Source organism: Sorex fumeus, unplaced genomic scaffold (assembly GCF_029834395.1).
Source record: "Sorex fumeus unplaced genomic scaffold, SorFum_2.1 ptg000122l, whole genome shotgun sequence".
NCBI lineage: Eukaryota > Metazoa > Chordata > Mammalia > Eulipotyphla > Soricidae > Sorex > Sorex fumeus.
Window position 1 is genome coordinate 22,882,139 of NW_026606179.1, and position 22,288 is coordinate 22,904,426.

The 22,288-nt window shown below is 58.9% G+C and overlaps 1 protein-coding gene across 1 annotated transcript in view; it reads right to left on the reverse strand.

Moving 5' to 3' along the window:
* Window positions 1–715: 715 nt before the first annotated feature.
* The window catches only part of CHST8 (carbohydrate sulfotransferase 8), a 117,484-nt gene continuing 95,911 nt past the window's right edge, over window positions 716–22,288 (reverse strand). The window contains exons 3-4 of the mRNA XM_056136259.1: window positions 2,915–2,952; window positions 716–2,053 (exon numbers count right to left, since the gene is read on the reverse strand). Coding sequence (XP_055992234.1) covers window positions 998–2,053; window positions 2,915–2,952 — 1,094 coding nt within the window. The 3' untranslated portion in view covers window positions 716–997. The remainder of the gene's footprint in view (window positions 2,054–2,914; window positions 2,953–22,288) is intronic.

Sequence of the window (22,288 nt, forward strand, 5' to 3'; positions counted from 1 at the left end):
CAGAGGGGGGCACAGAGGGGACTCGGGGGGCACAGGGTAAGACAGAGGGGGACACAGGAGGGACATGGTGGTACAGAGGGGGATCTCAGAGGAGCATACAGAAGGAGCCTTGGGGCAACTGAGCAGGAACCCCAAGGGAACAAGGGGGATAGGGACCCTGGGAGCAGGGCCGGCTGCACCCTCCCTGAAGAGGAGCCCTGGACGGACACTGCGCCCAGATCCAATGAAGTTGCCGGACGCACCGCAAGACCCACACACGGAGCTTGGGGGCACTTTCTGTATGTCCATGGGGGTCCTGTCCACTGCGGGGGACTGCCCCCTCCCACAAGGCTGCATTGAGCTGTGTGTGGGTGTGGGGGGGACGTTGTGCAGATGGCTGAGAGGTGATCCCCCCAGGGGAACTGAGAGCCGGGTCTGTGGCGGGAGCTGAGAGGTCAGGTCAGTTCCCCCTGCCCTGGAAACACCGCTCCACGCAGACCCACCCACGATGCCCTCAGGACCCTAAGACACCCCCAAACTGCTGACCGGTGTGCCTCTGATCTACCAGCCGCAGCCCCAGCGCACGCCAAGAAAGGTCTGGAAGGGGGGGTGCAAGGGTCTCCAGGGTCTGAGTTCAGGATGCCAGCAATAAAGCCCCCCACGCGAGTCCCCCCCCCCCCCCCCCACCAGCGCTCCCGCGTGCCCAGGCATCTGGGGACAGCGGCAGCAGCACAGCTCTGAAAACCCTGTGCTTTATTGGGAACCCGCCCGCTGCGCCCAGGGAACGCGGGGTTTGGGACAAGGCAAAAGCGAAGAGGCTGCGGGACCCCTGGGGGCGTCCTGGGTGGGGGGAGGGGGCGCTCAGGCTTCCAGGGGCCACCCTGACTCTCGGCTGAGCTGGGTGGGGGCCCGGGAGCCTGGCCCAGGGCTGGGACTCCAACACTCCCTTCCCCCCATTCCAGCCGCCCCCACGCGTCCGTCCACCCCGCTGCCCCTGCAGCTGCGGTCCAGCGGCCGCTCAGTACAGGTCGTCGAAGGGCTTGGAGTAGTTGAACATGAGATAGTCCATGTAGTAGAAGTCGTAGGCGTGCTGGCGCTGCACGGCCGACAGCTGGGCGAAGTAGCGGCGCGCGATGGGCGCGGTGGTGCGCGCCTCCTGCGAGTGCCGGTCCTTGAAGCGCGGGAAGGTCAGGTTGGGCGGCGCGTGGATGAGGCGCAGGAAGAAGTTGGCGTCGTCCTCCATGCTCTCGAACTTGCCCACGAAGTCGTAGTCGATGAGGCAGGGGCTGCAGAGGCGGCCCACGTGGTCCCAGTGGATGTCCATGCCCACGGGCTGGTGCACGTCCAGCAGGTACTGCATGAACTCGGGGAAGCGCACGCCCTCGCCCGTGCGCAGGGCCTCCCGCGACGCATTGGCGCGGTAGCGCGCCAGGATGGCCTTGCCAAAGACCGGGTGGTAGTAGCTGTTGGGGTGCTCGAACTTGTCGCGGAAGGCCGACACCAGCCGCTCGAAGGGCTCGCGCACGAAGAGCATCTTGGTGTAGGTGCTGAGCCGGTGCAGGATGCCGTGGCGGCTGAAGGTGTCCAGCCGCCGCAGCGCACCACCGTAGTGCACCGTGTCGTGCTGGATGTCGGCTGTGGACGAGGCCAGCCCGGCCAGCACCATGAGCACCCGCTTCCAGTTGGAGCAACCGGCCTTGGGCACCTCGCAGTACAGCACGCGGTGCTGGTCCTCCACGAAGATGCGCGACACGTGGCGGGGCGTGACGGCGCGGAGGCTGCTGCGCCCGCGGTACCTGGCGCACGCCTCTCGCATCAGCCGCTTGCGTTCCTGCTGGCTGCGCTGCAGGCGGGCCCAGGCCGAGCTGTTGGTCTGCATGTCCCTGAGCAGCAGCTGCTGTCTGTGCTGCCGCAGCGGGCGCGGGTGGGCGCCCCGGGGACGGAGGAGGACTGGGGCCAGGTCAGGCCCCTGCGGGCCGAGGCTCCCCGGCGTCTCCCGGCTGGATATGTTTGGGGAGAATCTCTCTGGGGCTCTTCTCAAGTCTCCATCCTGGGGACTGCCTGGTGGGAGGTCCTGGGACAAGAAGAGATGCAGTTAGAGTGCGGATAGGACATCAGGGTGCGCGCGCCCGCCTACACACACACCACACACACACACACACACACACACACACACACACACACAGAGGCAGAGAGAGACAGAGAAAGATAGATAGAGAGACAGAGAGAGAGTCAGAGAGACAGAGACACACAGAGAAAGAGATGGGGGGGGGGGGGAGGAGCAGGTCACTATCCCCAGCCAGAGTTCCTGCACTTTCTGAAGTTGGGTTTGTTTTTTTTTTGAGTGGGCACACTGGGCGATGCTCAGAGGTTACTCCTGGCTCTGCATTAAGGAATTACTCCTGGTGGTGCTCCAGGAACCATATAGGGTTCCGGAGATCAAACCCTGGTGGGCTGTGTGCAAGGCAAAAGTTCTAACTGCTGTACTATTGTACTATCTCTCTGACCTCAAGGCCAAGCTTTTTAAAGAGGGGTCAGGGGAGTGATGTGGTGAGCTGTGAAATAGCTTCCAGTCATGTGGCAATTTCCGCCAACCCCAGTTTGATCCCTGGCACCACATATGGTCCCCTGAGTATCATCCCGGTGGCTGGGAAGAGGCAGATTGACCCTATGGGGTATGGCACTCCGCATTCCCTCCCCCCCCCCCCCCCCCCCCAGCTGGCCAGAGGCTCACAGCCACAGGGTTCCACTGGCCACCAGATGGCGCAGGCCTCCCAGGAACTGCGGCTGAGGCTGAGCTGGGAGGCAGGGCCAGCACGGCTTTGACAACCTGAGTTCCCCATCCTGTGGCCCCAGAGCCCTGCCTGGTTCCAGGCTCTTGGGAGTCTGCCTTTCCCACAGGGATCCCTCGTGCAGGCCCCGTCTCAGAACTCACCCGGGGCTGCTGCTGTGGCCGCAGGCTGAACTTCAGTCCTGGAAAGCAAACCGGGACATGTTAGCCGTGGCTGAGGGCCTGGGGAAAAAGCGGCAGGGGATAGGGGGAGAGAACCCAGCATCACTCAAGCGTTCTTCAAGCGCACCCCCAAGGTAAATGGAGCTTCACCAAAGATCCCGCTTGTCAAGCAGTGAAGCCCCTCACAGGCTCCCTTTCACTGTCATTAAGTCATGGGTGAGGTGTGTCCCCACTGTGCCCCTACCTGCCCTGGCTCTGCAAGGTTGTGGCTTTCCACTGGGGAATGGAGCACGTTCTTTCTCCCGTGCCAGGGCCTCCCACGGCCCCTGGCCAACCCTGCCTGTCTCCGCCCAGCTCCAGGGTGCAGGGCTGATGGCTGTTTACCCGGTCTGCTGCAGCACGGGGCAGAGCCGGGCACAGAGTGAGCCCCCCCTCCCCCACCCCGGTAAGGGTGTGCCCCCACCACCACTAAGGGCACTCTGGTGCTCTGAGAAGGGTTCGTCAGGACCACAGCTTGAAGGACTGGGGCTCATACCAAGCATGCGGGAGGGCCCGACTGTATCCCTGGCACAGGGTCCCCTGAACATCACCAGGTTACCCTAGTGGCCCCCAGCTTTGCTGAGCCCCAAGACAGAGTCATTGGGCTGGTGTAGCTGGTATGACCAAGCATGCTCCCCCGACACTGCTGGGAATACCAAGACTGTCCCCTGGGTCTGGCCTTGCAGGTCTTGGGGCTTGTCCCACTCCTGGGCCTCATGAACGCAGATTTCTGCTCTGAAGCATGACCACAGTTGGTGACCACCCCACCACCAAGGGGCTTGTTGGGGTTCCAGCAGGGGTGCTGAATCCCTGTCTTTTGCACCCTGCCGAGTCCTGGTACCACCGGGGTGGGGAGGGGACTGGAGGCATAACACATGCACAGCTGGGTCCTCAGTGCCCAGGGCATTGCCAACATCTCCGTGAGTCACTTCTCCCACATCTGCATCCAGCAGCTTCGGGCGGGGCCGCTGGAACCTTCCAGGGGGCCCCCACAGTGGGAAGGAGGCCAAATGGGGAGGGGGTGCCTTTCTGTGGTGACAAAACTGCTGGGAATCCCCTGAGCAGGGCTGGGTGTGCCCTTCCCTGAGCAAGCAAGTGGCAGTGTCCACACCTTCCTGGGCATGGGCAGGGCTCTGCGTGTGTGTGCGTGTGTGAGCACGCATGCATGCATGCTTGTGGGTGAGCCGTGAGACAGCTTCTAGACCCTTCCACCAGGCAGACAAGTGGCACTCCCGAGGGGTGCCTGACCTCTGACCTTTGAGAACTGAGTCCTTCCTCAGGGCCCCTTCCCCACCCTCCTGCTTGCTGCGCCCCCTGCTCATTCGTGCCCCTCACTGCTGCTGTCCCCGCACTGTATTTCCTTAATTATGATTTTTCTGGTGGCGGCAGCTGGTCTGCGGAATTACCTCTCCTCCCCAGCCTAAGACGGGCGTCTGCTTCACTTGTGAGTCCTGTCAGCTGTGTGTGGGGACAAGGGGGCTTATTCCTGTTCCTTTTCTGGAGCAAATGAGTCAGCCTGACGCAGCCCAGAGAACAGCCAAGGAGCCACTGAAACAGCAGCCTGCAGAGTGGGTGCGGTATGTATGTGCTGTGTGTGTATGTGTGTGTGTGTGTGTGTGTATGCTGTGTGGTATGTCTGTGTGGTGTGTATGTGCAGCGTATGTGTGCATGCATGCTGTGTGGTATGTATAGCATGTGTGTGTTGTGTGTGTGGGGTATATGTGGTGTGTATGTATGTGTTGTGTGTGCAGGTTTTCTGTGTGTGTGTTGTGTGTGAGGCATATGTCGTATGTGTGTGTATGTGCGACCGTGTGCTTGGCCACTGTCCCAGGCACCCTGAGTGTACTGCAGATGAGGGGCTGTGCCAAGGGGTTTCCCAGGTCAGCCCCTGCAATACTGCCAGGTCTGTCACACTGGGTCTCCGTTTGGCCATTTCTGCCTACAGAGACCATGTGGCTACACCCCACCGCGACCCCCCTCCCCACCCTGCATATGGCACGTGGAGTCCAGTCGTCTGCCAGCTGTGCGTCCCCACCCAGACATACAGCAGCTCCATCCCACGTGGCCACTTTGGAAGAAGGGCAGTAAGTACCAGGCGCCCTTCGCGGGCCAGAGCCTCGGCCATCCCCCAGGGGTCCTGGAGCCTGTCCCAACTCCCTTACCCCAGGCTGAAGTCAGGACCCTGGACAGCGCCACAAGGCAAGGACAAGGGCAGTGAGCCGCCTTCTCGGAGGTGCTGACCCAAGGAGACAAGAGCCCAGCCTCTGGGAACTCAGAGGAAAGGGACCCCAGGACCAGCCACTCCCAAGACCCCCCAATAAACACACGAATCTAGTTAGAAACAGCAGCTCCTGGCGGTACCCAGGTCTCCACTGCCTCCATCCCGCAAGCTCGCCCCCTCCCTGGCTCCCTCCTGCCCGAATGGTTGGAGAGCTTCAAGGTCAGCCCCACAGAGCACCCCTGCCCCCCTCCCCCGGCCTGAGCCAGGCCCCAGTCACGCGCCCAGGCCTTCTGTTCTGCACGTAATGGGACCCATCGATAAGGCGTGCCAGCCCCCTGCGTGTAAGAAATAAACAGCCACTTTCTCTTCCTGGACAGATGACATTCGCCGCACGGCAGAAACGCTGCAATCCAAGAAGAGTGAGCATCGGGGAGCGGAAACAAGGCGTGAGTTATGGGCACTGCCAAGCGCTCTCCGCGCTGTGAACTCTTCATCGTGAAGCCTGGCTTCCTGAGTGTGTGGCCCGGCTCCCTGGCAGGGAGGGAGCTGTGGGTCTCTGTGGGGGAGGGGAGGGCGGGGAACAGCCCGAGAGGTGCTGAGCAGGACACAGCTAGGAAGGGAGCATCCTGGGCACATGGGAGGGTCTCTGCCCAGGCCAATCTGCTGCCTTCACCGCAAAGGTCCCTATCCCAGATACGCAGAGTAGACCTGGCCTGAGACCTGCCCTTCGTTCAGGCTGTGTAGACAAGCTACAACAGGCATGGGTCACTGGGATCAAAGTCCCAGAGCAGGTGGAAAACGGCTCACATGGCCTACCCCGCCCCCAAGCCAATCCCATTGCAGGAGGCAGCTGTCACTCAAGCCCCAGCCCAGGAGCTGGTGGGGGGAGGGGAGGGTGGGCAAATAGGGGACAGGGTGGACGGGCAATGGGGGCTGTCCTCGGGGATTCAGACCCACAGCTGAACACAGGAGAGAAGGGAAGCGTCCCGAGAACTGTGGCCTGTGTGCCTGAACCCCAACTCTGACACAGCATCCTGACTTCCTGTTCTCTGCCTTGCTTGTTCGTGGCTGAGCCTGAATGCTGGAAAGGCCCATTCATTTTGTGTCCTCAGCCCGCACAGCCATATATGGTGCCCCGCACCCTGCCAGGGCTGTTTCAGGCTGTTCTGAGCTCAGCAAGGGTCCTTCTTCCCCACTGGCCCCCTCTCCCAACTACATGTGGAGGTCCTGGGTCCCACTGCTGGGATGAGAGCCCATGAGTGCTGGTCAGTGAGCCTGACCTCAGAAAGCAGCTGCTTCTGCCTGGCGGGACCCATGGGGAAGCCTGGGTGCAGGGGCTATGCCCCACTTTGTACTAGGCTGGTCAGCAGGCTAGAAGGTTCTCAGAAGTGCCTACTTCTTTAATTAATTAATTAATTGCTTTTTGGGTCATACCTGCGATGCACGGGGGTTACTCCTGGCTCATACACTCAGAAATTACTCCTGGCGATGCCCGGGGGATCATATGGGATGCTGGGAATTGAACCACGGTCAGCTGTGTGCAAGGCAAATGCCCAACCTGCTCTACTATCGCTCCAGCCCCAGAAGTGCCCACTTCTCAGGGAGCTGGGAAGCTTCCGGAAGGGGAGCCGGAACCTTCCCGTCTCAGGCCGATGAGCTCCTGACAGCGCGGGGCTGCTTCTCGCTTTGTTTAGCAATTCCTGTAGAGGTGGAGGAGGAGATGTGACAGGCAGCAAGACCACTGGGGTCCTCAGTGAGGAGGCCAGTCCTTCTGGGACCCCCCTGTCTGGTATCAGGCCTGATTGGATCTGGCCCACCCGGCGGAGGAGGGTGGCTGCTGGCTTACGGTGTCCCGTGCTCCATGACCATTGCACTGGACACAGACCTCCCCAGGGGCATCACGCTTCCCTGTTACTTGCCTAGACAAATGGGCGCTGCCCCCTCGTCAGGCTGACCCACGAGAATGGCCATCTTGGAGGAAGAGTTTCAAGGACTGGGAGTTCAGCCAACACACAAACCCTCCCCCAGTTCTGGAGGCTGGACGTGGGAATGAAGGGCCATGCTTCCTCTGAGCCTGTGTATGTGGGGGGTGTGGGTGGGGTGGGGGCGTCCTTCCTGGATCTGCCTGCTCTCGGGAGCCCACACTTCTCAGCTCATCATCTGGGTGTGGCCCCCCTCAGGGCTGCTCCCTGAGTCTGTCCTCCTGGTAGGTGGCCCCAGCCATACCTCCTCAGGGGCCTGCCTCTCCGAAGACCCTGGGGTCCCAGTTGCAGGTCCCAGGTGCGGGAGGTGATGTCACTCCAGCAGTCTGGAAGTCTTTTGGGACCCTGAAGTTTAGCTACATCCGTCACCCTTCCCATCCTGGAGCTGGCCCTAGAGGTGGGCAAGCCCAGCCCACCGCCCTCTCAGGGACTCTTCTGGCCTGGGCACAGCATGTGGACAGGAGCCACCTGGGATGGGACAGCACCTCTCTGGGGCTGGGGACCCTGAGGCCTGGCCTCCTTGCTTTTCCAGGTGGCTCTCAGGTGTCACTGGGCCTCCCACTCTCCTGCCTCATGCGGGCAGACAGCTCACTGATGCAGGCACTGGGCACATCTCAGCCCAAATGCACCCGATGGCCAGCGGGCAGCCTGGGCTCACCCCAGGGTCTCAAAGTGTCACTTGTGTTTGCAGGAAAATGTGAAGAGGCTGGGGAGCAGCGGCCGCCACAGCTGGCCCCACAGCCAGGGCCCAGAGCAGTCACGAGGTTGGTCCCGGAGCTCAGTGGCCCTGCAGTGGTCAGACTAGAGGCTGAGGGTGGCACCTTTGTAACAAGGGGTTTCTCCTCTTGCCCTGTAGAGGGGTGACATAGTGGGGCAACATGATCTTTGGCTCAGGCCAGACCTAGAATGTCCTCTTCCTTCTCCTGGACACTCACAGTTGGGGCCCTTGATATGGGGTTCAGAGAGAGAGAGCGAGAGCGAGAGAGAGCGAGAGAGAGAGAGCGAGAGAGAGAGAGAGCTCAGTGAACAGACCTTGGCTGACCCCCTTGACCTTGTGGAACCTCCAGTTACTTGTCTGTAAAATGGGAAGAACGCCCAGTTTTCAGGGGCACTGATGTGCTGGTGAACTGGGTGCAGGGTTGGCACGAGGACACGATGCTGCCAATTACGGCTGTGCCCTCCCCTCCGCCCTGTCTTGAGGGCCCCTTTGCTGGAAGGGGAGCCGGAACCTTCCCGTCTCAGGCCGATGAGCTCCTGACAGCATGGGGCTGCTTCTCGCTTTGTTTAGCAATTCCGTTCCCTCACGCCATGATGAGGATCCGCAATTCAGGGGGCAGCTCCTTCCCTGTCAGCTCAGCCCGGCTGTGAATTCCCTGGAGCCGTCAGCAGCACGGAGCTGTCTGTCAGTGGAGCAGCCCTCAGTTAGCAGGCTGTGGACCCCATAGCTGCCCTGCTGCTCTGTGGCGCCCGCCTGCCCATCACCGAGGCGGGAGGAGCCCCCTGCGTCAACCCTGCCCACCACAGCGGTCCTCGGTTCCTGCTTCCGTTCTGTTGGGGCTGGGGCGACACCCACCGTGCTAGAGTTGGGGGAGGGGTGCTCAGTGCCCCGGGCCTGCATATGCCCGAGTGCTGCTTCATGCTGGGTGCCTGGGGCCAGGCTGCATTCCACTGTGCCACACTGAGCTCCCGAGAGAGATGAGAAACAGGGAGCTGCTGGTGCTCAGCAAAGCATCCCCGGGGGCGGTGCCCACATGGAACATGGGCAGCAGTGGACAGTGGCCTCAATGCCAGGCACACACTTGGCCAACACTAAGCTCTAGTGGCCGTGTCTTAGTCACACTGGGATCTTGGTGGCCCGCCCTCAGGGACTTGGGGCAGCTCGGGATGTGCAGGGAAGTCTCCCAATGTGAATGGGTGGCAGGCTCTGGGGGGCACACACACACTGTGTGTGTGTGTGTGTGTGTGTGTGTGTGTGTGTGTGACCTTGTACCAGGCCCTGACGGCTGGTGGACCTCTGCTTTTGGCGGCCACCAGATGACTGTGTTCCCACCCCGCCCATGCAGGATGTGCTAGTGGTTCCAAGTTGTCCCCTAAAGAGCCACCCAGGTACCACGTCCTGCCTATTCCCTGCTGGGCTGTCGTGTCCCGGGAATACCACCAGGGGACACTGCAGAGGGGCTGGGACACGCCAGGAGGGCAGTTCCACTCTCTCCACTGCCCCCCACTAGGCTCAGGGGTCCCTGATACTGGCTGGCTGCCCTTCTCAGGGCTGAGAGCAGGAGGCACCCACCAGGTCCCCAACAGCAGCGCAGGGCAGAGTGGCACTTTCGGGGAGTACCCTGTGTACCCCAAAAGGAGCCTCAGAGACGTAACCTTCCCTGGACAGGTGACTGAGGGCCACTTCTGCGGCCTTCTGGCTGGTTGGCCTGGGGCACCATTCTGCACCCCGTGGGCTGACCATAGCAGCTCCAGGTCAACTGGGGGGCCCCTGACACCCCTCTCCTCCCATTGTTCCTGCAATACCCACAGTTCTCTGTGCCCTCTCTGCAGCTCCTTGTTCAGAAAGGGGGGTAGCCCAGGGGAGGCGGGGCGACACCATAGCTGAAAGCAGGGTGATGGCATGGACCCTGTCCCCAAAGAGCTGAACCTGGAAGATCTTTCTGGAGCAACTGGGGAATGGCCCAGAGCAGAGAAGGAAGAGGAGGAGGAGGAGGAGAGAGAGCTGCTCTCTCCTGACAGGTGGGGAGCAGAGGGGCTGCACCTGAACCTTGGAAGGAAGAAGGGATGTGGGGTGAGAACAATTTCTAGAGGACCCTCCTACGTGTTTTCAAGGGAGGAGAATGTGAAGGGAGGAGAATGTGACAGGAAGCGGGCATCCTTGGCCGAGACTGGCCATCCTGAACCTTGACGGTAGACTTGGGAAGGCCTGCCCACAGCGGACAATTTTTTTTTTCCTTTTTGGGTCACACCTGGCAAAGCACAGGGGTTACTTCTGGCTCTGCACTCAGGAATCACTCCTGGCAGTGCTCGGGGGAGCATATGGGATGCTGGGAATTGAACCTGAGTTGGTCGCGTGCAAGGCAAACACCCTACCCGCTATGCTATCGCTCCAGCCTCACAGCGGACAGTCTTGATGAACAGAGCATCTCCCCTACCTGCGTGGGGCTGCCTGTGTCTGGGAGGCACGCCCCCCTCCCCCCACTCAGCCCCCATCAGAACATTGCCAAACAATCACTCCCAGCTCCAGGCACAGCCTCAGAAGATGTGAACACGAGCACCACCCAGAACTCTCAGCGGGCATCAGGGCTCGGATCACGGCAAGTCCCGAGAGGCAGCGTTTGCAGGCAAGAGGGTGCCGGCCTGGTTCCTGGAAGGAACAGCCCATCTGCAGCTGAGCCTGGAAATGACCCCCGCCCCCTCCTGTCTGGTGTCTCAGGTAGAAAGTGGGCCCTGAGAAACGACTTCCTAGTGCTTCTCTGCTGCCTTTGTTATTTTTTTTTTCCTTTTTGGGTCACACCCAGCGATGCACATGGGTTACTCCTGGCTCAAGCACTCAGGAATTACTCCTGGTGGTGCTCGGGGGACCATATTGGATGCTGGGAATCGAATCTGAGTCGGGTGCGTGCAAGGCAAATGCCCTATCCGCTGTGCTATCAATCCTATCACTCCAGCCCCTCTCTGCTACCTTTGATGTTCCACCCACAGCTCTTCTGCAAAGGTGAGGGGCCACGGCCACAGCCACAAGTGGCTCTTCCCACAACGTGGGTTCCCAGAATTCAGGGCCCTGTGAGTACCCCCACAAGCAGGAACCTGGGCCTCCTCAGCATTGTTGATTCCGAGAAACAAAAGCAGCCCCACGTGTGCCTTCGGCTTTTCGTGCCCGGGTGCAGGGAAATGAGGGCTAAGGCTGCCGTGGAGGCATGTATATCTGCACATGTGATCATGAATGTATGTATGTACATGCATGTGCATGGATGCATCCGTGGGTATGTGCACACACAAGTGCGTGCACGTGTGTGTGTGTGTGTGTGTGTGTGTGTGTGCATGCAGGTGCGCGTCCGTGTGGCTGTGCGTGTGCATGTGTGTGTGTGTGGCGTGGGGCAGAGGGCTCCCCTAGAATGAATGATTCTCTCCCCGGCGGAGGGTGGTTCACCCACCGAGGCTTCTGCTGGATTAAACGTCGTTCCTTCTAATGGCTTGATTTATGTCTGGAGGCTTACAGCTCCAAACAAAATATTGTGATGACGGCAATAAATCACACCAGGGATGTGGACAGCGGCAGCGAGCATGTTTTCTGTCTGTTAGGGAGGCGACTGCCGGGCCCAGGGCCGCTGTGGGGCAGCATGTGCTGGACAGGAGTGCTGGGAAGTGCCGGGTGGGACTCAGGGTGGGGCTCATAGAAGGCTTGGGGCGCAGCAGTGCCGTGAGCCGGTGCTTCCCGAAGAGTCAGATGTCACCACGAGGGCACCATTGCGGGGAGGTCTGGGGGGACACCGGGGGCCGGGCATCCTGAGAACATCACCTCCAGTCCCCAGCCACCATCTGCCACATCTCCATCGGACAGCACAGTGGGGCGGCCAGGAGCCGGGTACAGGCATTCCTGGGACTCTGGGGCAACCCCCTTTCAGTGCTCAGGATGGCTTCTGGAGCACGCTGGACCACTTCCAGTCGGCAACCCTGATGGACCAGGAGTCAGGGGATCTGTAGGGTGGAGCCCAGAGAATTGGGACCCATCGGGCTGTGGGCAGGTGACCAAAGCTGGCCCATCTCAGATGACCGGCAGAGAGTGGCCCCTCCACCTTGCCCTGCAGGGATGAGTCCCCCAGCATGCCTCAGATGAGTGTAGCCCTGGCTGGGGGTGAGATTGCGGCCTTGCCTGTCCTCAGCTGGCCACGTTAGGGGCCGGAGACCCTGTTGCCCTGCCCGCATGGGGCACAGTCCCTGCATGAGGCAGGAGGGGGCAGATGGCAGAAGCTGGCACAGCCATTCTCTGCAGTCCCACTAAAGCCCCAGTGGGTCCTGAGAGTACAAACCTCCTCATCAGCAACTGCATCTGGCCCCTGGCAGGGGGCTGTGGGAGGAGGCGGGACTGGTTCAGGTTGGGGGCTGATCTGTCCCCTACACAGGGCACCTCCTGGGTGGAGCAGAGGGAAGTGACCTCAGAAGAGCCCCAGGACACAGCCATCGGCCTGGCAGAAGCAACTCAGGGATGCAGGGTGAGGCTGGGGCCCAGCTCCGGACACTGAAGGATCTTGAGGACAGTTAAGGTCCACATGCTGCACACAGGGCGTTTTCCACATCAGTGGTAAGGGCATAAGCCAGGGGTGGCACTCTTGGTGGCAGGTTAATGGCAGCTGGTATGGTGTCCAGCGAACAGAGGGTAGAATGAGGGAGAATGTGGGTGGTATGTGTGTGTGTGTGTGTGTGTGTGTGTAGTGGTGGTGAATGGTAGATGAGTGGGGTAGGTGTAGTGGGTGATGATGGGTGAAGGTATAATGGGTGATGTGGGTGGTGATTGGTGGTAGTAGATAGTAGGTGATGGTGGATGGAATTGGGTGGGAGTGGTGGTGAATTGGGTGGGTGGGCGGATGGTTGTGGATGGAGATGGGAGGTGGGGGTGGTGGATATTGGGTCAGTGGGTGGTTGTCTAAAGCACGGCAGTGAATGGATAGCTCCAGATCCAGAGGAAAGGACTGGACACGGGAGCCAGGCAACTGCCGGGCGGGGAGGGTGGCCACTGGAGGGGCTGGGGAGCAGCGGGCAGGGAGCCCAGTGGCAGCAGAAAGCTCGTCTCAGGCTCTGTCAGCCGAGGGCAGCCTGGCCCGTGCTCCACTGTGCAGAGACAGGAAGTGGCACCTCCCTGTCCTTGGTGTCTCTGAAGCCCAGGAGGGGACACAGGTGGCCAGAGCCTGTGGAAATGCAGAAAAGGCGATCCAGGGCCCATCCCCAAGCTCAGAGTTTCCCTCCCGGCCGCTCCCCTTCCACGGACTGGCAGCGAACCCCACGCTCCTCTGATTAAAGCAAGGGCACGGGAAGAACTCTGTTTGTTTAAAAGTCTGGCAGATTTTGATAATGAAACCTTTAAAACACAGACTATGGAAACCTTTCTAATTCCAGGCAGATAAGGAATAATGGTAACGTATTTCAACTTCAGAAGCAAGAAATAACCTTTTATCACCTAATTTAATAACGTTCCTGGGGAATATGTTAGGAGAATGTAAAATGCTCTTCCAATGATAAAATATGCTGTCGTGGATGGCAAGGATTTTAATTGCCACCATCAGAGTCCGAACACACTTCCACACCAGAGCTGACAGACATGGCTAATGGCACCGCGTCTGCCGGGGGCCTCTGAGGGTCGACCCGCTCCCACCGGGGGGCCGCCAAACCCGACAGCTGTTTGGCTCCACCGCTCGTCAACATCCGCCACCACCGTGCGAAGGAGGAATCGGTTCGGATATTAATATTAATCTCCCGACACATTAATATTAATCAGCTAATATATACTTCCCATGACAACAAAAGATAAAGGAATCTTATTATGTGGTAGATCAGGGAATACAGAGCGACTCGGCTGATTTCCCTGGACGCGTGACACAAAGCCCCCTACGTGTGTGGCCACGTGGGAGCTGGGGTCCGTGGCGGCAGGGTCCGTGCGCTTCGCTGGGGATGGGGTGTTTCTCCCCACTTGGCAGGAGGCCTGTCAGTGTGGCCCCTCACTGTCCAACCCCTCGCCCCCATCATGGCTCTGGAAGTGTCTAGGGGGGAAACAGATGAACGGGCCGGCCCTGGCCCTGACCCCCGTCCTCCTCCTGGTCCTGTGGAGGGGTACAGTGAGTCTGCAACTGCCGCCCTGGGATCTGTGGGGTAAAAGGGGCTCAAGAGACTTCCTGGCTCTCAGCCCTTCCTGTCCTGGCTAGGGGACCCAGGCCCCACCCTACTGGCCCTAAGAATGGCAGCAGAGCCATGCCCAGGGGTGCCAGCCATGCCCAGACTCTGCCTGGGTTGCCGCTGACCCGGGTAGGTGCTGACCGGAGTGGTACCTGAGAACAGGAGCTGGACTCGGCTCTGGCATTGCGAGGTGGGTGCTGGAGGGAGGTGGCGGGAGGGGACCAGCAGCACTGTACCCCCAGGGGTCTCCTTCCCTTTGGCTGGCAGACAGCTTCCCCCCCCCCCCCCCCCCCCCCCCGCCACCACGGCAAAGGCACAGCTGAGCACAATTAACATTTAAGCACTAATTATTTTCCTTGGGTGTCTAAGTCTGAGGATCTTCCATTTGGGCCTAATTGGAAGAAAACGGTCACCGGTTACGGCACAGCGGGAGGGCGGTGCCTCGCTTCCTGCCCCAGTACCCAGCTTAGCACACAGCAGCGCCTGGGTCCTCGCACTGGCCCGTGCCAGGAGGGCGCGATGGGCGGGCCATGGACACCGTGCCCTGCCGGTCCCCACATGTGCTGGGAAGGCTCAGGGGCTGAGTTATCGACGCATCTTTGCATCTTTCCCGTTTTGTTCCATTTTCTGCAACAGCATTGGTTGCAAGCAAAGCGAGTGTAAGAGGCATCGTTAAGAGGCCGTCTTAAGACGTAGGCTGACTCCTCTCATGCTTGCTGATAATCTGAGCTCCTGATAAAATCTGAGCATGGACAGGGGCAGGGGGGAAAGGCGCTGGCACGACCTCTCCCTCTTGGGTGCTTGATACCCTGTGCAGGGGCTCCCAGGAGGACCTGCTACTTGACCCCAGCAAACACCTGCCACCCTGCATGGCGCCTGAGGAGTCAGGCAGTGTTTGGGCACTCTGGGTGGACACTGCCATGGCCCCGTGGCCTCTCACACACCCTCTCCACTGGTGCCGAGTGCCTCTGACCACTCTGGTCCGGGCTGTGCTCAAACCCCACAGACACAGACATTCCTCTTCATCCAGGGAACCTGGGGTGCCCAACCTGGAGGAGAGCGTACGTACCACACGCCCGGGCAAAAGCGACACTCAGGGCTGATCGTGCCCCAAACACATCTGCCAATGGGAGCCAGGTGGAGAGGGAACATCAGTGTCCAGAAAAGAGACCAGAGGTTGGATCTAGCTGAGAGAGGGTGGGAGACAGGCAGGGAGCAGCCCTGGGACAGCATGTGGGGGGACCTGGGCACCCACACTCCAATGCACTGAGGTGCAGGACTCCCAGACTTGGGGGCCCTCCCCGCTCCCAAAGCGATGTCCTGATTTTGGACTTTATGGCTCCCAGATCCCGCAGACCACTCCCTGGAGATGAGCACATACTCGCCGGCCCCCCTTCCCGACCTGGAGCCTTCAGGACTCAGCATTCAGGGAGGAAAGCGATTTTCCTGAACCGTCTGGTGTCATTCTCTATGTCCACTTGGCAGGCACGGACGGCCTGGTCCTCCACCCCCATTACTCAGAACTAAAAAGGGGGCTCACTCTGCTGGCATAGGGAGCACCCTGAGAAAGTGCTCAGTGCCAGCACAGGAGATGTGTGTTCCTTGGGTGTTGGCACACCTCAGAGATCTGGTACCAGTGCAGGAGATCATGGCCAAACCTCTGCTGCCAGGGGCCCTTTGGCTAAAAGCACTACAGGTGACACCCTACTTCCAGCTCAGGAAACCCCTTCTTAGCCTTGCCTGGCAGTGGACAGACCACACCCCTGCAGGGATTCCCTGAGGACAGGGTGGCCTGTGCCCAGGAAGGTGTGACAGTGACCTCAGAGAACAGGGCGTCCCCACCCAACAGCTCGCTCTGGCCCATGACAAAGTGTAGTTGACAACATGGAGGCTCGTGAGCAGAATAAAGTCTGGGATCTCCCGGACAGAAAATTCGACAGCGGCAAAATGAATCTTTAGCGCAGCCCCAAGACTGCTGGCAGCCAGTGGATGGCGGGGGTGGGGTGGGGTGGGGGTGGGATGGAGTGAGCTGGGCCGGAGGGAACGTTCTAGGGTGAGGAGAGGTTGTCAATCTTGCTGGGGGTGAGGCTATGTATTTGTCACAACTCCCTCACAAGGGATGGGTTCTTCTCTCTGCAAGATATGCCTCAATTGCTTTGATAAAAACAGTGTCAACATGCTTTGGAACTCTCCAGCGCCACGAGGCAGCACGCTCGCTCCGTCTTGCAGGGATCTTGCTTCTCTCCCTCAGCCCGCATGGCGGTCCCTGGAAGGAACGAGCTTTGGATTGAAAGGGAAAACAGAAGTGAGTGAGTACAACAGCACCAGAGCTGGTTAATTCTCCGGGATCCTTGTGTCAACAAAGCAATTGGGAAAAATGGTGTCCCCTGCTGCCTGCGAGTCAGCCTTATACAAGCTGGGTGGCAGGCAGGGCAGGGCGGGTGCTGATGAGGTGTGGAGGGAGGTGGCATTGGGGGTGGTTAAGACAGTGGGGAACTTTGCTCTATGGCTTGGAGGCCAGCTACACATGCTAGAGAAAAGGGAGCTCAGACAGAGAAGGGAGCACCAAATAAAGGGTGTTGGGAGGATCCTCCCGGGATGGGAGAAGCATGCTGAAAGTAAACTATGGACCGAACATGATTGCCACTCAATGCCTCTTTTGCAGACCACAACACCCAAAAGGAGAGAGAGAACAAAAGGGAATGCCCTGCCACAGAGGCAGGGTGTGATGGGGAGATGGGGGGTGGGAGGGATACTGGGATCCATGGTGGTGGGAAATGGGCACTGGTGGAGGGATGGGTATTTGATCATTGTATAATTGAAACCCAAGCACAAAAATTTGTAAGTCTACAACTGTACCTCATGGTGTCTCACTAATAAAAATTGAAAAAAGACAGTGGGGGCTGAAGTGGGGTGCCTGGGGGTGCTCGGTGACACACACATAGCCAGGTGTCTCCCAGAGGGTCCTCTGCTCCCTCTCCCATGCAGAAAGTCACCTTGCTCGGAGCCCACAGCTCTTGGAGGGCTTATATCCAGTGACTGATTACTGCACCCCCAGATGAAGACTTGATCATTTGTTAACAGGGAAGGGTTGGTGCCTGCCCGAGCTTCCAGGGCTGGCAGGGGCAGCGGGGGGTGGGGTGGGGATGGGCATAGACCTCAGTCAGCCCCCCCCACCCTGCCTCTGTCCTTCCCTATAGGGATGAGCCCACAGACCCCCTTCCCTTTTACGCCCCCTTGGGAGTCTGCTCAGCTATTTGACGATGGTTGACAGCACCCCAGATTTCACATGCAATGGTCAAATGCTGGCACTGGTGTTGAGTCACTTGGTGACTGGCCAGCAAGGGGCAGCCCCAAGGAGAGAGCAACCCCTCCTTGCCTCCCACCCCAGCCAGAGGGGGCAATACTGGGGCTGAAGCGATGGCTGGCAATGAGTGAGGCTGGCACACGTGGGCAAGAGATGCACCGGCACATGTGAGCGTCAGAGCAGAAGGCCAAGAGACTGCACTCGGCAGCTCTGCAGAAACGACCCATCCCAGAGCCCCAGAGAGGGCAGCTTCTCGGCCATGTCCTCTCTGGGCCCGAGAGATAGACAGTGAGGAAAGAGACGGTGCCTGCAAGAAGAGCACCGGCCTGGCTGGGCAGCCTGGACTGAGGCATCCAGGGTACAGGTTGGACGTGGAGGTGTCATTGAGATGGGGACGTCCTGGACAATGATGCCTGATGGCTTCAATAGGTGTGAGAAGTTCTGGGAAATGGGAGACAGACACGGGTCTGGGCAGCAGAGGGGGACATCATGGCTCACAGGCCTCCGAGCAGCAGTGATCCCAAGGGCTGAACCCACCTCCTGCCTGGGGGCGTCTCCTATCTAAAGCCATAGGTGTGACTGGTGTGAGAGTTCCTGAATCAAGGAGGGTCATTGGGTCTCCCCTGAGACGGCTGACTGTGGAGGCTGCCATGGGGCTGGGTTCCTGGGCTGGGGTGGGGTGGGTGGGGGGAACAGGACCATAGAGGCCTGAAAACCCCCAGGGAGCGCCTAGCTGTGTCACAGAAGTTAGGACGTGACTCAGAACAGAACGAGGGCAGAAAACAGCTTAGTCCACAAGGGGCTTCTGGACCCCCCACAACCTTGGGGGAAACCCTCGGAATGGGGGATTAGAGGCCCAGGGAACCGCCCCCAGTGCTCAGTGAGGCTGAGAAGAAGCCCCTCCTCCCCCAACATCAGGACAAAAGAGCAGACAGGTGCCCCCGGCTCCCCCCCACCAAGTGACCTGGAGCCCTGTGTTTGGATAAGGGGAACTGGGCAGAGGAGCCATTTCTCAAGTTCTGTCTCACAGACCCCTGGACCTGTGCACTGGAGTGGAAGGTGCTGCTGTGCCCGCCTGGGCAGTGAGGGTCGATTGGGACCAGATGGCAACCCCTCCAGTTCATGCGGGGGGGGGGTCGCAGACCCCAGCCTCTGTAGGTTCCCACCAGACTCCAGCTGCATAACTGGAAGTTGTAGGCATAGGAAGAACCCTGTGTTCTGGCTGGGTGTCTATGAAATCCTTTCAAAACAGCCCCAAAGTAGACACACGGAGCAGATCAAAGACACGCAAAGGGGACTCTGAAGGGCAGAGACCGGTGGCTGGCGGCAGCTTTCAAGGCACGGCAGGCATGAGGCTGCGTGAGCTCTGTCTCGGCACCCCTACCTGCCACAGTGCAATCCCAGAGCTCTGACGACGGGATCCTGGCATGCTCTCACGGGCCACTCCCAGTGAGCATTCCAACCCCAGAGCACAGAACAACTGCTCATGCCCCGCTAGGGACAGGGCACGAGCTCCACACTTGAGTTCCACACTTATGCACGTGCCTCAGCCAGGGAAGAAGTCAGGGCGGGGTCGTTGGGGGGAATAAGAACGTCGAGGCACGGAAATGGTCATGTGCCATCCCGTCTCCGGGCATTCATGAGCCCCGAGTTCCTGGGAAAGTCAAATGCATCCTGGCCGGTGGCAGCAGAGTCGCCCCGCTGGACGCACGGGGTCGCGCTGTCTCTCTGACAGATTGACATCCTCTGTGCGCCACGTGACCGCTGGTCTGAAAAATCAGCTCTTCCCCTGGTTGTCAAGGCTGGCGAGGCTGAGTGGGAACAGACAGCAGGCGACGGCGAGTCTGCTCGAAAGCAACTCTGACGCCTCGCTCCTGTCAAAGCTGTCTGGGCGCCTGATCGCCTCATTTCCTCGCGGAGCCCCGCAAGCCAGCCGCTGAAATAAACCCTGGGCATGACCCGGGGCTGCGTCTGGCCCAGAGATGGGCAGGACCGAGGCCACCGGGCAGGATCCCCAAAAACGGGGAGCCCAAGGCCAAATTCCAGCTGGGACCTTGACGGGAGGAGGAGGAGTTGTGGGGGGTGGCGGCAAGCGCAGGGCCATGAACAATCGGTGATCAGATCCCAGGGGGGCTCAGTACCACCAAGATGACCAGGAGGGAAGTCTGGTGTGTGTGTGTGTGTGTGTGTGTATGTGTGTGTGTGTGTGTGTGTGTGTGTGTGTGTGATGCTCAGCCTATCAGAAGAAGGAAGGCTGTTTTCAGGGGCACAGGGAGACCCCCGTAGTTCTCCCACTTGACCCCGGATTTAGCTCCAGGTCTCTGCTATTGCCCAGAGCTCTTGCAGTGGAAGGTGGGAAGTCCTTTATTATTTTTATTTATCTGGAGCAATAGCACAGTGGTAGGGCGTTTGCCTTGCACACTGCCGGCCCGGCTGACCCGGGTTCGATTCCTCTGCCCCTCTTGGAGAGCCCGGCAAGCTACTGAGAGTATCTCGCACACATGGCAAAGCTTGGCAAGCTCCCCGTGACGTATTCGATACGCCAAACACAGTAACAAGTCTCACAATGGAGACATTACTGGGCCCACTCGAGCAAATCGATGAGCAATGGGAGGACAGTGTAACAGTGTATTAATTAATTAATTAATTAATTTATTTATTTTCTTTTTGGGTCACATCTGGTGATGCTCAGGGCTTATTCCTGGCCCTGCACTCAGGAATCACTCCTGGCAGTGCTTGTGGGACCATATGGGAGGCCGGGGATCAAACCTAGGTCAGCCGTGTGCAAGGCAAACGCCCTCCCTGCTGTACTATCGCTCCATCCCCAAGTTGGGAAGTCTTGACAAACATCATGGTGACCCTACAGGAGGGCCTGCCAGGACTAACCGGAGTGACCACCACCGAGTGTCCATAGCATACACGGTGCCCTAAGTCTGCACTTCAGCAGCTCAGAGCCAAGATGAGTTCCTTGGGCACCTGCTGCCAGGTCTAGGGGCTGGTACAGGAATAAGGGAGAGGGCAGGTGAGGCTCAGAGGCACAGCACGTGTCCTCGATTGAGGCTTGAGGCCCAGGCTCCCACAATGACAACCCAAATAAAACAACAAGTCAGGGTCACTGACGTATGGTAGATCAATAAGGCCTTGGACCTCCTGAATGGTTGAACAAAGTATGGGGTGTGGGGGAGAACTGGGAGGCCCAAGAGCGGAGCCAAGAGAGGAAATGCAGTGTTCAAACCCATCTTCGAGGGCCCCAGAGAGATAGGACAGTAGACGTTTGCCTCACATACAGTGGACCCAGGTTTGAGCCCCGCCATCCCATATGGTCCCCTGAGCACCACCTGGTATAATTCCCAAGTGCAGAGCCAGGAGTAACCCCTGAGTATTGCTGCAAATGGTCCCCGACATCCTCCTCCAAAAAATAAAACAACAAAAATTATCCCTGAGAGTTTGCTGAGATGCTGTGGTTTAACCCATCAATGCTGGAGCTGCCCTTGGTGTAAATCAAACCACATTTGGGCCTCAAGAGAGAGTACAGCAGGTAGGTGCTTGCTTCCCTGTCTTGTAAGCAGCACCCCATCTTGGTCAACAGATGCACGGGTTGTTGCTTGTTTCTTCTACTTTTTTCTCCCCTCTTTCTTTTGGTTTTGGGCCACATCCAGTGATGCTCAGGGGTTACTCCTGATTCTGCGCTCAGGGATCAATCCTGGCGGTGCTCTGGGGACCATATGGGATGCCGGGGATAGAACCTGGGTTGGCTGCATGCGAGGCAAACGCCCTCCCCATCGCTCCAGCCCTAGACTGTTGCTTTCTGACAGGCACCTGGAGCCTGGGAGTAAGGGAAGACAGACCCCACGTTCCACTCTTGTTTCTGTTGTTTCAGGACCATACCTGGCACAGCTCACTGGCTACCCCTGCCTCAGGACTTAGGGGTTGTTCCCAGTGTGTCAGATGACCATGTATATAATCTGCATCTACTGCATGGAAAGCCTGTGCTCATCCCACCAAAATGTTCTAGCCTGTGCTCACCACACTGAAATGGTCCAGCCTGTGCACATCCCACTGAAACGGCTTAGCCTGTGCTCATCCCACTGAAATGGTCTGGCCTGTGCTCATCCCACCGAAATGGCCTAGCCTGTGCTCATCCAACTGAAACAGTCTCTCAGGGCTGGAGCGATATCACAGCAGGTCAGGTGTTGCAGGTGTTGCAGGCGGCCGACCTGGGTTCGGTTCCCCGCATCCCATATAGTCCCCCAAACACCCCAGGAATAATTCCTGAGTGCATGAGCCAGGAGTAACCCCTGTGCATCGCTGGGTGTGACCCAAAAAGAAAAAAAAGATCTCTCATTTCCCACTCTTTTTTTGATGGGGGAAGGCACACCCAGCTGTGCTTATGGCTTACTCTTGCCTCTGTGCTTAGGGATGACTCCTGGCAGGGCTGGGGTCAGTTGTGTGCAAGGTGAGTGACCCCCTTCTGTACTATGGTTCCAGCCCATGACTTGGCCGCTTTGTGGATTCCCCAACCCTCACTTCTCCCAACTGGCCGGTGATGACTGGGCACACAGTTCCAGAAACTGCCCCGGGAATTTCTGAGCAGTCAGAGTCTGATATATTTATCCAGTAGAATGTTCTCGAGCGGCATGTCATATCCTCATCAAGAATGGGAAAGGGTAATTGGATTTAAATGTCAAGATGTTCCCAGCATTGGGCGGAAGGCACATATCTATTTTCTCAGCTACAGTTTTCCCTCTCCTGGTCGTATGATAATAAAATACGGTGACCACTTGTTGCAGGAGATGACAAGAGAAAATTCTCCAGGACCAGGAGATAAACAGGCACGCGGCTCTCGCATGCACAAATGACATAAGAACTGGGGAGGTTGGGTGCTGGGGAGGGCTGAGCTGGGCAGAGAAGAAATG